The sequence below is a fragment of the Camelina sativa genome, chromosome 1 (assembly GCF_000633955.1).
Source record: "Camelina sativa cultivar DH55 chromosome 1, Cs, whole genome shotgun sequence".
NCBI lineage: Eukaryota > Viridiplantae > Streptophyta > Magnoliopsida > Brassicales > Brassicaceae > Camelina > Camelina sativa.
This window is the reverse complement of record NC_025685.1, coordinates 17,914,203-17,928,909: the sequence shown is the minus strand read 5'-3', so window position 1 is coordinate 17,928,909 and position 14,707 is coordinate 17,914,203. Positions and strand designations below refer to the sequence as shown.

At 34.0% G+C, this 14,707-nt stretch overlaps 3 protein-coding genes and 1 long non-coding RNA gene across 4 annotated transcripts in view; 2 read left to right on the top strand and 2 right to left on the bottom strand.

Moving 5' to 3' along the window:
• LOC104709329 lies at positions 3,236-5,593 on the top strand. Its single transcript, XM_010425964.1, has 5 exons — positions 3,236-3,283; positions 3,370-3,498; positions 3,757-3,844; positions 3,988-4,468; positions 4,618-5,593. The coding sequence occupies exons 1-5, from the start codon at positions 3,236-3,238 to the stop codon at positions 5,591-5,593; spliced, it is 1,722 nt and encodes a 573-aa protein (XP_010424266.1).
• LOC109127739 lies at positions 7,624-8,490 on the bottom strand. The gene is made up of 4 exons (XM_019233277.1): positions 8,482-8,490; positions 8,268-8,446; positions 8,103-8,181; positions 7,624-8,012 (listed from the first exon to the last, which is right to left on the bottom strand). The coding sequence occupies exons 1-4, from the start codon at positions 8,488-8,490 to the stop codon at positions 7,662-7,664; spliced, it is 618 nt and encodes a 205-aa protein (XP_019088822.1). The 3' UTR covers positions 7,624-7,661.
• On the bottom strand, positions 8,515-9,009 carry LOC104793594. Its single transcript, XR_002037482.1, has 3 exons — positions 8,825-9,009; positions 8,669-8,734; positions 8,515-8,554 (listed from the first exon to the last, which is right to left on the bottom strand). It is a non-coding gene; the product is annotated as an uncharacterized LOC104793594 (long non-coding RNA).
• LOC104793587 (probable DNA helicase MCM9) overlaps positions 14,307-14,707 on the top strand; it is a 5,697-nt gene continuing 5,296 nt past the window's right edge. The window contains exons 1-2 of the mRNA XM_010519982.2: positions 14,307-14,485; positions 14,564-14,704. Coding sequence (XP_010518284.1) covers positions 14,355-14,485; positions 14,564-14,704 — 272 coding nt within the window. The 5' untranslated portion in view covers positions 14,307-14,354. The remainder of the gene's footprint in view (positions 14,486-14,563; positions 14,705-14,707) is intronic.

The window sequence follows — 14,707 nt, the reverse complement described above, 5'->3', positions numbered from 1 at the left end:
AACCCTAGTCCTAGAACCGTAAGGGCTGTGATACCAAAATGAAACAACCCTTCTTTTTTTTTGTTAATTTACTAGTGGTCCCATACCCACTATCAACCAAGCAACAATCAACAACAGCGGATAACCAAAACAGTTACAATAAACCAATAAAAATTCCAACATTAACAATCCAATGACCAACAAAACAATACTCCAAAACTAACAAAGAAATATCCAAGTTCCAACATCCTACAATGTTCTATCAGCTCAATTCTAGCAACCTAACAATGGCTAGACCACAATCAATCAAGCCTCTAGAACATCCTCCTCCTCATCGCCCTGATTNTCAACTCTAGCATGAAATCCCAAACAGCAACAGTAAAAGCATAGTGAACCCTAGTCCTAGAACCGTAAGGGCTGTGATACCAAAATGAAACAACCCTTCTTTTTTTTTGTTAATTTACTAGTGGTCCCATACCCACTATCAACCAAGCAACAATCAACAACAGCGGATAACCAAAACAGTTACAATAAACCAATAAAAATTCCAACATTAACAATCCAATGACCAACAAAACAATACTCCAAAACTAACAAAGAAATATCCAAGTTCCAACATCCTACAATGTTCTATCAGCTCAATTCTAGCAACCTAACAATGGCTAGACCACAATCAATCAAGCCTCTAGAACATCCTCCTCCTCATCGCCATGATTCCACGATCACATTTTGCCTTTACCTGCACCACAAACACATATTGAGATGCATGAGTATTATTAAAAATACACAGTGAGGCAATCCTCCCATCTACTGGGCTATACACACAAGCATTTGAGAATCTAATGTCAAGCAATCATCAACAGTAACAATCAAACCCGGAAACAAGCAAACGTCGACCAATAAAGATTGATGTCAACCGACGCCATACCAGTGTCGATCGACACTGACAACCTGGTGTCGACCGACACCTCCTTGGTGTCGACCGACACCTGCTCGACACCTCCTGAAAACCCTAGTTGTGTCGACCGACACCTCCACATGGTGTCGATCGACACTCCCAAAGATTCCCGAGCCGTCCTCGCACAAGTGTAGACCGACACACCGAAGGTGTCGATCGACACTGATGTCGAGCATCGTCTTCCTCAACGCTCTCTCGCAGATCGCCGCTTCCCAAAGACTCCCATTTATCTCAAACTCATCCATAAGCCATATAAGGACGTAGAAACACCAAAACAACCACAAGCAAACAAGGAATCAATCAAACAACTCAAAATCACAAAGGAACATAGATTTCTCAAGCTCAGATAAGCCATGGTCATGCACTCACCTCTTTTGCAGGAGAATCTGACTCAAACACAGTTGTACCACACTCCTAGCAATCTTCTGATGCAATCCGAGCAATAGATCTCCCCAGAAACCACTACAATCTCTCCAGAACTCAAGAACACTCACAAATCTCCTTTTCTCTCTCTCAAACACTTAAGCGGCGACAAAAGAGAACTTTACTAACTCTTTTTGTCAACCCACCCTTAAATATGATGATTTAGGGATTTCAAATTGAACCAATCCGAATCAAACCACAATTAAATCAAACCGGTCGAAACCGAAAAAGATGGTGTCGATCGACACACCCATGGTGTCGATCGACACTCAGACCAAAATTGCAGTTTCCGGTTCGCGGATGTTACACTATATCAAAGAAAAATTGAAATTAAAATACACAACTTTCAAAAACATGATAAAATAAATTTTAAATATTAAAAAAGTTTTTAACGAAAGTTACGATAAATAGACCCAACTGTAAATTCTATATTAAGTTGTATTAATTTTCTCTATTGCTATAATCATTTCTTAAATTTTAGTTAAATTATAGAATAACGTTGAATATTAGATATTAATATTCAATTTTAGATTCAACATAAAGTGAAAAATTTGTTTCAACAAACTTGTTGGTTACTGATGAAGAGAAAAATATAAAGAGAGTTCAGAAGACATGACTATTAAAATAGACACACGTCAATGACGCCATACACCTATTAGAACGAAAGTTGTGATGACAAAATATAAATAAAATTAGATATTCAACCGGGGTACAACGCGGGACTATATTTTTTTAAAAAAATGCAAAAGAAAATTTATTTATTATATTAACTATCTATGTATATAATATGTATTTTTTATTTTTAATCTACTATAGTTTTACATCAATACATTATATAGTGTATAATTTATATTGTCTACATGTAGTGGTTTATTATATACAAGTTAAAATATCCTTATTATTCATTAAATTTAATTTAGTCAACAAATATATTTTTTGTGATTTTTCTTTTTCATTTACAATGTAGAGATAATAGTATTACATGATATATTCTATTTTTTATATAAGTATACTATAATTAATTTGTAATTTTGGTTGTTTTATCTCTATATCATTTAACACTTTTGTATTTATAGTTGTGCAAGTCGATTAAAATGGTGGAGTGTTTTTTTTGTAAAGTTTGATTTATATCAATTGTTTCTTATTAGTATGGATCGAAAATCTATATATTAATATATTAGCTACTGAAAGTAATTTTTTTTTGAGAAATGCCCTAAAATTCCACCCAAATAGTTTTTCTTCCTCAAATACCACACATTCCTTATTTTTCCAGTTATACCATTCATTAATAAACATAATGACTATTTTACCCTCACATTTTATAAGCCCAAATTGGGTTAAGACTTCAGTTATTATTTCTTCTTCGATTCGATCTTCTTCGAAATTTTCCCGATGATATCTTCCGCCGATTAGCTCCGTCGTTGTGTTCCATCATTTCCGGCGATATCTGTCAACTTTGGCTAGCTCTGATGTCAGCTTAGTGATCGATCCTGCTCAATTTGATTGTGGTTCCTCTCAATTCTCAAGTTCAATTTGGTAGTGGTTCCTCTCGATTCAGATCGAGATCTAGCCTCGATCGCAAGGTGATCTCTAACTTGATTAGTGGCTATGATTGAGTTATATTCAGTTTGTGGGGAGTGGAAACAAAACGATAGAGGAGTCTAGGATTTTTCAATTGATTCTAAAAAAGGATGATCTCTTACTGAAGTAGATGAGAATATTTCTTATAAGGTTTTAGCTGAGATGTTAATTGAAGATTATGGACTTGATTGTTTAGTGAATGATATCAAACTTAGCTATAGGCTTTCTTCAAGTATCAATCTGATGGTAGAAGACTCTCTACCAATGTATTTGCGAAATGATCGTCAAATACAAATGTTTATCAGGAAGTTTCAAGATGACCCTGAGTTGAATCGTTTATGTGTAACAATAAGTGAATAAACTGTAGTTTTCTTACTACAGTAGTATGTCTTTCCTATATTTGATGTTGTTTTTTTCTTTTAATGTAGCTGCCTATTGAATCTGGCAATGTTGAAAGTAATACTCAGTCAACTACTTTAGAGAACACCCGATGCATTCAAGGTTTTCAGTTTTCGAATAGCGATATATCTGTTTCATCAGTTCGTTATCTAACCAAGGTAAACTATGCTCTATTTTTTTACTCAAAATACAATGTCTTACAAATCATAGAATACATAAGTGCTTTTTGTAATAGGTGATTGATGTGAGTATATATAATAAAGTCATATATCTAGTTATAATCTTTCTTTGTTCATTAAGAAGGATATGGTGAAATGAAGTCTGATATCTTTATGTCAGGAAAGTCATCCTAACGTCTTTATCAGAAATGAAGGCATTCCCTAATTGTTACATTTAAAATGTGCTTATGTTTGTAGGAGTTTCATGAACCAAGTGGAAGTGGCGCCACAGTTTCTGAATCACATATTGATACCTGTTCAATTGCTGAAAAAGTGATTTATGATGGTATTCCTATAAGTTTTTCACATCACACTAAAGCGTCTGATTATATACATGTGGGGAAATATTTCAAAAACAAAGCAGAGTTGATGATGAAGATGCGGCTGTTTGCACTTGAGTTCAAGTTTGAGTTCAAATCTTGTGGTCAGACAGAACGAGATTGATATTGGGATGTGTTGATCCTAGTTACAACTGGAAGATGCCTGCAACAAAGCTCAAGTCATCTTATTTCCTTGTAGTGATTAAGTATATGGGAGAACACAATTGTGATACAACTTACATGAATGCAAACCACTGGCAAGCCACTGCAAAACTTCTTGGTTCTTTTATCTGCAGTCATTTTGCAGAAAAGAAGGCTGGACTCAAGCCAAAACAGATAATTGAGAGAGTTAGATTAGATCATGGTGTTCATATAAAATACAAAAAAGCTTGGAGGGCAAAAGAGGCAGCTCAGATTTTGGTTAGAGGAACTCCTGAGGACATTTACCACAACATAGCAAAATGGTTGTTCATGGCTAAAGAAAGAAATCCAGGATCAGTTGTTTATCTTGAGAGGGATTCTGGTACTAAATTCAAATATGTGTTCATTGCATTCGGTCCATCGATAAGAGGTTTTGATTTGCTGAAAGAGTGATTGCAGTAGATGGCACATTCTTGAAGGGGAAATTTAAGGGAACTTTATTAGTAGCTACAACACAAGATGGAGATCATCACCTATACCCGATAGGCTTTGCTATTGTTGATTCAGAAAATGATAAATCTTGGAATTGTTTTTTTAGGTGTCTTCGTACTATCATACCTGATGCACCAGATTTTGTGTTTGTCTCTGATCGTGCATCGTCCATTGCAAAAGCACTTACAGAATTGTATCCAACATCACATCACAAAATCTGCAAATACCACCTTGGAAACAACATCAAAGTAAGTTTCAAGGGTCAATCTTATTTGTCACTTGTTGAATCTGCAGTCATCGCTCATACTCGTGAAGAGTTTGCTAAAATATTCATCCAGATTCAAGATGCAAATCCTAAGTTGGCTGAGTATTTACAAAAAGCTGATTTCAGAAAGTGGGCTCGTTCCTATGCTCCTTCAAATCGTTACAATATTATGACAACAAACATTGCAGAGTCATTTAATTCGATGTTGAAAGAACCACGAGAGTTGCCAGTTCTTTCTCTTCTGGAGACAATCAGGTTAACTTTGACTTCGTGGTTTCGTGAGAGACGTGAAAAGGCTGCTAAACATGACAAGCTTGTCACGCCGCAAGTGGTGAAGAAGTTGGTATTAAGGTTCTCAGATGCAATGAAACTTGACGTTTTCCAAGTTGATGAAGACGAGTTTGAGGTGAAGGACAACATTAACAAGTTTATTGTTCACTTGAAGAACATGCATTGCAGTTGCTGTGTTTTTGACATCGACAAAATTCCGTGCATTCACGCCATTGCTGCTGCGAAGCGTTCAAATAGGGATGAAAACCAGTTTGTTCATGTTTGCTATTTGACTGAGACATGGGCTAAAGTATATGCTGAAAGCATACACCCGAATGGAGATATAAATGATTGGACTTTCCCTGATGTTATAGAAGAATTCTTTTGTGCACCTCCATTTAGTAAGCCAAACAGTGGGAGACCACCAAAAAAAAGAAAGCGATCTGTTGGAGAATTTGGGGTGCCAGGTTCCAAGTCTCAGAGTCACAAGTGCAGTAGATGTGGCACATCAGGACACAATAAGAGTGCATGCCGACTTCCCATATGATTAGTTACAACAAAGTTATATGTTGAATCTGTGACATTTTTGGGATATGTATTTTAACTTTTTTCATTTTTTTGTTGTAGGTGTGGTAGAGGATGACACAACAAGGATGATGTGTTTCATACTATACAGTAATCTATTCTTTAATTTGAATTAATAGTATTCATTTGATTGGGTAGTCATTCTATTCTAAGAAACATTAAGACAACATCTTTTTATATCAAGTAAAGGAATATCATCTTGTATTTCAGAAAATCCTTCCTAAATATAATTAAGTTTCTTAGCAGATGCAATTTGTGTTACCTTTATGTTGTTATTTATGAATGCTTTCAGTTTCTTATATGCACATTGTTGTGTTTTTATAGTTTGGGAATGCATTTCTGCATCATTATTTCATACATTACATATCTTTATACTATTAAGAAATGCTATCCTAAATAACAAAATATCCTTCCTAAAATAAATAGTTATTATTTCTATTTATATGTGAAAGTTTTTAATTATTTCTTGAATAATAGGCTATGGCTTAATGGTTACTCTCCCACTTGTAAATTAACAAAGTCACGGGTTCGAACCTCCTAGATGCGCATTTGAGGAATGCCATCCTGATTTTTTTGTAAACCCTTCCTGAATATTTAAGGATATATTATTATGTATATATATCTATTTCTCGAATAACAGGCTTTGGCCAACTGGTTACTCTCCTACATGAAATTCCTCGTCTCCGAGGGTTCGAGCCCCCAAGATGTATATATGAGAAATGCCTTCTTGATTTTTTCTAATCTCTTCATAAATATTTAATGATATTAACTAATGTTATGAAACAATATTCGAATAACAGGCTTTGGCCTACTGGTTACTCTCCCACTTGAAAATCCTCCACTTCGAGGGTTCGAACACCCTGGATTCCATCCTCGCATTTTTAGGAATGCCATCCTGATTTTTTGTAAACCCTTCATAAATATTTAATGATATTAACTAATGTTATGAAACAATATTCGAATAACAGGCTTTGGCCTACTGGTTACTCTCCCACTTGAAAGTCCTCCACTTCGAGGGTTCGTACCCCCTGGGTTCCGTCCTCACATTTTTAGGAATGCCATCCTGATTTTTTGTATACCCTTCATAAATATTTAATGATATTTACTAATGTTATGAAACAATATTCGAATAACAGGCTTTGACCTACTGTTTACTCTCCCACTTGAAAGTCCTCCACTTCGAGGGTTCGAACCCCTTGGGTTCCATCCTCGCATTTTTAGGAATGCCATCCTGATTTTTTGTAATCCCTTCATAAATATTTAAGTATATATTATTATGTTTATATCTATTTCTCGAATAACAGGCTTTGGCCTACTGGTTACTCTCCCACTTGAAAATCCTCGTCCTCGAGGGTCCGAGCTCCCAAGATGCGCATATGAGAAATGCCATCTTGATTTTTTCTATTTTTTGAGGAATGCCATCTTGATTTTACCTAAATCCTTCCTAAATAACTTTCATCCTTTACCTAATCTATACAAATATCATTCAAAATTATAAAAGTTTCACAAAACACACCATTAATTAAGTATCTTTAACATTTAAATCATAATCCCAAAACACACAACATATGATTCCAATAAATCTATTGTAAATTTATAAATTCATAGAAGAGTCTACAATCTGATAACAAAAATCAACCTCTAAAAATCTCAATCTTCTTAAGTATGATATCATGGTAGATATCAAAGCATAACTTGGCTCTTATATCTTCTGAAAGCTCTTCTTGAAGGCTACTCATCATCTCTTCGACGCCCATTGAGTGACATTCCACCATTTTAAGAATGAATAATCCACAGTGTGCATCAATCTTAATGCGACGTAAGAACCTTTTAGGGCCCAAGACTTTAAATGGAGTCACATCAACTTTTTCTCTGTTTCTTTCAGTGCCTAAGGATAAAGTATCATCTCTGCAATACACACAAATAATTATCAGATATATATCTTCAACATAAGAATCACATCATAATCAAATAAGTTCTTACTTGCAAATGGTATAACATGAGATTTCACCAAGTCTCCTTTACTCTCATTAGTTCGATAATAAAAAAAAAGTAATCTTCCTGAACTTGAAGCTTATTTCCATACCAATGTACTGTTTGTATGTAGAGTTATAGGCAATACCATAAACTCTATCGAGATCCTTCCACTTCTTAGTAGACAGACAAACAGAAGGCAACTTCCCACTCACAATATCAGTGACTTCTTCTGGAAACACATACTGTGATTTAAAGTTATCCTTCTTGAAATTGAAGTATGCAGCTTTCAATTTTGAAAAGTAGTCTGGCCTCACAAAGGTTGTTTTCAGAAGTCTCTTGTTATAGAAATAAATGGGATCCTGGTCTCTTCTTAACCAAAGTAATTCCAGAGCTGCATCAATATGCTACAATTAAAATAAGAAAAAGACTTTTAGGATAGCATTCATGAGTCCAGCCAACACAAAAGAAACCGAAACAAAATTTGTGAGCAGTACCGTTTCTTGCAAATTCGTATCTGGTCTCCCCAGAAAATTTAACCAATGTGAGGTTAATGGTTCTGTATCCGTTATCACCCTGATATTATCAAAAAACATCCTCTTATACTTGGTTAAAAATTTACTTTTAAAATTTGACGAGAATTGTTAAAACATCACACTAACCCTGGTCTGATATTTGAGCTCTTCCAAGAATTTAATTCTTCAATGTCATGGAAAGTTGGAGATAGAAAAGGGTTGAACTTTGGGTGAATAGCAGATGTGGCAGGGTTTCTTGGTGCTTTATATGGAGTAATGGTTGAAAATGATGGAGTTGTGAGTCGGTTGCTTCTCCTTGGAACATGCTTCTCACCATCACTATCAACTTCTTGCTTCTCACCATCACCATCAACTCTTTGCTTCTTTCTTGGAATAACAATATTATTTTTCTTATCCATCTTTCACTTTTTTTCCTGAAATCAAGATGTAACGAAGAAACATATTTATGAATGTCTTCTTTGTACTTTTTACAAAAATCAACAATGATATATACAAACAAAAACAAAAAGTGAATTAAATTGACATACCTCAGGTGAATTAAAACACTTAAGATCGAATGATGGTCCCTCGTCACATGATTTATCTTTGATGTCCTTTTGTAACATAAACACATATGAGAAAGTTAAAAACAGATGGTGTTGATGATTATGTTTGCCTTATTAAAATTCATTGTCATGTTATACCTTCTCTTGTGGATTCTGTTTGTCTTCTTTTTCATCATCACCATCATTTGGGCTTTCTCCTTCTGGTACACGATGACTTTGTTATTCATCTTCTTCTTTATCAAGACCAGCATTTAGATTCTCACCTTCATCCGCATGATTACTTTGATTTTCATCTTCTTCGTCATCACCTTCCTGAGGAAGGTTCTCTTCATCACCCTACAAGCAAAAAACGTTTTAGGAACCTTTATTAGCTTAAGAATACTTTCCTATAAAATTAAATAACTGGAAAAAGTTGTTTAATAAATCTTACATCAACAGCTGAATCGAGCTTCTGAGTCATCTCCTCAGTTTGGGTCATTTCCTCATTTGTTAAATTGAGCTTTTCAGTTAACTCCTCCGTTTGGGTTTCGGTTGGAGTAAAGAACTGGAGATGAATTATTTTATTTGTCAATATAATGTGTTAGAATATTTTTAAAAAGTTCTAAGTATCATTTCATTCACCTCAACAGTTAAAACTTCTGGATTTGGTTCACCTTCCTTCTCTCTATGGTAGAACCGTATTTGTTCTTTTCCAAAAAAATCTTGTTTCTTTGATTTGTCCATCAAAACAATGATTCCTGTTTCAAGAATTGCTTGCACTCTTCCTTTACTCCATTTGTTCTCATACCTAACTTCAACTTCTTGCAACAATTGTAGCTGAAAAAAACATTAGAAGCTTTTAGTACATTGATTAAGAATACTTTCCCTAACATTCAAAATAAAAGTACAAAACCAATTCTTACCTCCTCAAAAATCTGAGTCTCAGAAATCTGAGCCACATGCACTGTTTTTTATACAGTGGGAGACCTGTTAGATGGACGTATCCCATCATCACACTGCAAATATAAATAATTTTTAGGAAGCTTTAGTGCATAATTAAGAATATTTTCGCTAATATTGAAAATACAAGTAAGAAACTTGAGTCACATGCTCTGTATTTTGTTCAGCGCATGGAGAACTGGGGATGGAGGGTTTGCAATTGGAGAACTGTTAGTAGGACGGATCCCATCACCACTCTGCAAATGCAAAATGTTTTTAGGAAGCATTAGTACATAATTAAGACTACTTTTCCTAAAATTCAATTTACAAGTAAGAAACCAATTATTTACCTCTTTAGAAATCTGATAGTCAGAAACCTGAGTCACATGCTCTGAATTTTGTTCAGCGCATGGAGAACTGGGGAATGGAGGGTTTGTAATTGGAGAACTGGGGAATGGAGGGTTTGTAAATGGAGGCATTCTACTATCTTGGTGTAGATCCTACAACACAAAATGAAAACGGTTAGCAGTTACATGCATGGAAAAAATTTCTTAAAGAGGAAGCTGGAAGTTGAAAAAAAAAATGCTTTACCTGATCGTCTGTACTGGTAGGTTTATATCTTCCCAGACTCTCTTCTATTTTCGACAACCTGAAATTGATATATTTGAATCCATCTGTAACAATGTTGCACAGTTGGTCTAGTCTCTCCATTAGTGAAACTCCAGACGAAGGAGGCTTTAGGGTCTGCTTGTTATGAAATTGATATGATCTGATGGCAATGTCTTCCATCACTTCCCCAAAATCTAGTGCTTTGTTTTGCCAGTCTTGAAATGTCAGTTTGTAGCCATTGTTCAACACGTCTACCAACAAATTCAAATCTTGGTCAAGAGTGTCTTCCAAGAAGACTGTATCTTCTGCATCATCCGGTATTGATGGTAATATGTGAATAACCTTAAGCTGTACAAAAACAATTTCTGTTTAGTGAGACAGTCCTAAATTAGTATTAGTCCTTCTTGAAATTAAAGATAATATAACTTACATGGTTTGATGCTTCAATGTTCTCCACTTGAGCAATCAATGGATTAACTGTATGTGTGTATTTTTTACACAAATATGCTGTTGGTCGCCCAATCACACTCAATGTGCTGAAAGATGACTTCAACATAGGAACTGATTCAAGGATCCAAAGGTGCAATGCCAATGGATATCCATGTAAGTCATATTTATGCTTCTTCAGATTTGAAGGGACATTCTTCTTTATTGATGTAATCATAATATTATATGCATCTTTCCCCCACGGATAATTAGCCAAGACATCCAGATGCTGAGCTCTCTTAAGGTTTTTTGCGGGAAGCTTGTTACCTTTGTACCTCTGCAGAAAGATGCATTCAATAAGGATTAGCATCGCAAGAGAGTACCTATCATCTGCTGCCTCTGGATCAGTTTCTCGTAGAATATCCAAAACATCTTCATATGTGTGAGCATCTTCAGTGTTAGCCCAGTTATAACGATTCTGCCGTTGATCTTCATCACCTCCCCATTCACTGCATGTCAATCCAGTGACCATATGAAATTCTCTTATTGAGAATCTCATAGGTTGTCCTCCAAAATGCAGCCATAGTTCATTTTTCTTTGATACTTTTAAACTCCTGCTCAAAAAACAGTGCACCATATTCCTTGACATCATCAGTCCTCTGTTGATAACCTTCAACATAGGTCCTAGGAAGGAATTCTTGATCCTCTCATACTTTGCAATTGAAAGGATGCTTTGCACTTTTGTGATGCTATCGTAGTTTGGAAACTGATTTATCTTCACCTCTGATCTCGGTTCCTCTCCTATGTTGAAACAAAGTTCAGGAAGCTTGATATCTGTAGGGAAAGAATCACCCATAACCTGCATAAAACACAGAACGTGTCAGGAAAGCCATCATAATCACACACAAAATTACACAAAAAAATAGAAATTCATAGTAGCTAGTCAAAGAGTGACAACTAAATAAAACCCAACTCTATTATTCCCATTGTTTAACGAACAGAACGAAAGCCAATTTGTTTAGGTTTTTACTGGATTTAAGGAATTTAATATCACACACACACCCATATTCTGCAACAAATAAAAGAAGGGTAAGAGAAGGAAAGTGATCCTAAATTATATAGATGCTTTCATGGATTTAAAAAAACTAGCATCAGACTCTAGCATCGCCATTGTATTCAACAAAACTATCATCCCCTTTGTTACATCAACCCGCTCTTAGCCATGACTATCATCAACATTGTAACCCACAATTTAGAATATTTTCTTACTAGAAAATCATAAGAATCTACTGACTTTTTCACCAAATTTGTTTAGGTGAATACATACTCAAAATCATATAAGTGTAATCCATCATGAATTATCTATTTTACTCCCTTATTTTTATTTAATCCTTCCTGAATAACACACTCAAAATCATAACACACTAAAAAATGGTCTATCATTTTCGAACCGAGAATAACAAAATCAAAATCATAAAAGCAATGAAACCTAAAAACTGAAATAATCTACAACCCACAACAATTCCAAGATATTGTTTCATGAAATCCACAAAAAAAAACAAGAATTTAATTGAAACCCACAAGAATCTTACTTAATTTTGCATCGAATTGATTTAGGGTTTAACAAAATCAAAATTAGACACACACATCAAGTCAAGAAAAATAATCCTAAAACGAAATCCGAGAGAATGGTGGCTACCTTTAACTACAGCCTTGACGAGACGAAACGAATAGAGTCAAGTTTGTTGAATCAGATCTCTTGGAGGCGTCGCAAGTTTGTTGATTAAGGCGTTGCGATTCCCGAAACGGCGAGTCGAAGGAAAGTATTCCCGAAAAGGAGAGACGACGAGAATCCGATGAGAACCCGGCGAGATTTGCCGGCGATTTATACCGGCGAGGCGACAAGAGTCCGATGATCAGAACTTTTTGTCTCTCTCGAGAGAGAGGAAACGCAAATGAGGGTTTGAGAAATGTGAGGGTATTTTCGTCAGATGTTTTTTATTATAAATGTTAGAAATGGAAATTATTGGGCCTTGTGGTATTTTTGACCCAAAAACTAAAAATGATGGTATCCATGACAATTGCCCTTTTTTTTTTATAACAATTTGTGTAAGTTCAGACCCCAAATATTTTTTAAAATTAAAGTTATTATCAGCAATTTAATCACTTGGCTTTCAAACACATGAAGATAAGTTATTATGAACAGTTTTTTAGAGAATAGATTAATTAAATATTTTATATTTAATGCTAATGGGTGTTGGTATGATATTTTTGGAAATTTGATTAGGAGAAAATCTTCTTAAGTTAGATTCCAAATTTGATATTATTTAAAATAAAAAATAATTGTAAAATTAATGTTAATGGCATGATTGTAAATAAGTTCCAACTTTAGGATTTATTTGCTAAATGTCTCCAAAAATGTATATATAGATATAGTGAAATGACACAACTCTATAATGTACACATACAACCGTTTGATTTAAAAAAAAACAAATAAAAACAAAAAATTTACGAGAAGGTACTACGAAAAATCGCAACAGATTGCAATTGATTATAACTAATAATCCATATAAACTGCTTTCAAATAGAAGACATCTTTATTACCGTATTCAAAATGTCAAATTCAAAAACACACTATATAATCCATCTAACTGTTGAAAAAAAACATAGGTATTTTTATTAAATTTTTATATTTAAAATTAACTAAAAGTTGTAAATTATATTCATTATTCCAAAAATCTTTTGTGAAATCAAGAATTGGTGGGATTTCTTTCTTTTAAAAGAATGAATGATAGAGAATAATAATTTAGAAAGCTGTAAAAACTGTTGAGAATGAAAATTTATATTATTTTGTGTCATAGCAAAAAAATGAAAACAGTTCAAACAGACAAATATATATAGATTTCAAAACATACGAATGTTCGAATAAAGACAACTCTACAGTGAACCGTTGTAACTTTTCATAAGTAACCATTGTAATGAACCATCATGACTTTTCGGAAAATATCCAATATGTATGATTGAAAAAACAGAACTTTAGGTCGCATTTATTCGGATTATTATTATATATAGATTATTTTATTAGATGAAAAATGTGAGACGATCTATGTTTATACAGAAGTGAGTATTTATATTTTTTTAGAATTGCTTATTAACTATACATTTTCCTTAATCACTATTCCATTTTTTTTTGTTAAATTAATAACTTAAAATTAAAAATAAATCAATAATATTATAATTTCAAATTTTATGAAATATAATCTCCTTATAATTTTTTTTTAAAACTGTTTAATTTTTATAATTTTTTATAATTATTTTTTATATTATTTATATTGTTTAAACAATTCTTTTTTTTTTCATAATCTCAAAACGCTCTTTTTAAATATTAAATTTTATACATGTCAAAATTTTATATTAATAACGTATCAAAATTCTTATTAGTAACTATTTTTTTTTCAGCAAAAGTAATTTATTTAGAATAAAGTACAGAGGTTCCATCAGCGTACAAAGATTGCAAGAATCTGAATAAAAATCCAATTTATTAATTTTTTCTTTCTTAATAATAACTTTCAAAACCCAATTTATACGTTAATGGAAAAATTATGATAATTAATGTAACCCTTTCCTTTATCCCTTTACACGGCGTATTAAGTTCCCGCCAAAATCAACCTAATTGACCTTTTGTCTTTCGCCGGCGCACTCGTCAAAGGTGGGAATGGAATCGCCGACACAGACGGCGGAGCAAATAGAGTCAATGACTGAGTTTCTAGTGAAGCACTATTCGGATCAGCTCCGCGACATCTCTCTATCTCCCGATCCAAAACTTCACTACCCTCTCTTCATCGAGTACGCTTTCACTTCTCCATCCCTCCCTTTTAATCTCTCCATGATTCGTTTTTCACCTCACACACACAATATCTTTAGATTCGCAGAACTCGTTGACGATGATCCTTCTCTATCGCGTCTCGTTTTCTCCAATCCTGAACAGTATCTTCGTCAATTCGACGAATCAGCCATTTTAGCTCACGTATGTGCTCAACTCAATCCTGATTTTGCTTTCGATTCTTT

Coding starts and splice junctions, on each gene's coding strand:
- LOC104709329 (XM_010425964.1), top strand. CDS start 3,236: ATGTTTATCAGGAAGTTTCAAGATGACCCTGAGTTGAATCGTTTATGT. Junction 3,284..3,369: donor CTGAGTTGAATCGTTTATGT/GTAACAATAAGT, acceptor CTTTTAATGTAG/CTGCCTATTGAATCTGGCAA. Junction 3,845..3,987: donor TGAAAAAGTGATTTATGATG/GTATTCCTATAA, acceptor TCTTGTGGTCAG/ACAGAACGAGATTGATATTG.
- LOC109127739 (XM_019233277.1), bottom strand. Junction 8,182..8,267: donor AGCTCAAATATCAGACCAGG/GTTAGTGTGATG, acceptor TGATAATATCAG/GGTGATAACGGATACAGAAC. Junction 8,013..8,102: donor ATACGAATTTGCAAGAAACG/GTACTGCTCACA, acceptor TTTTAATTGTAG/CATATTGATGCAGCTCTGGA.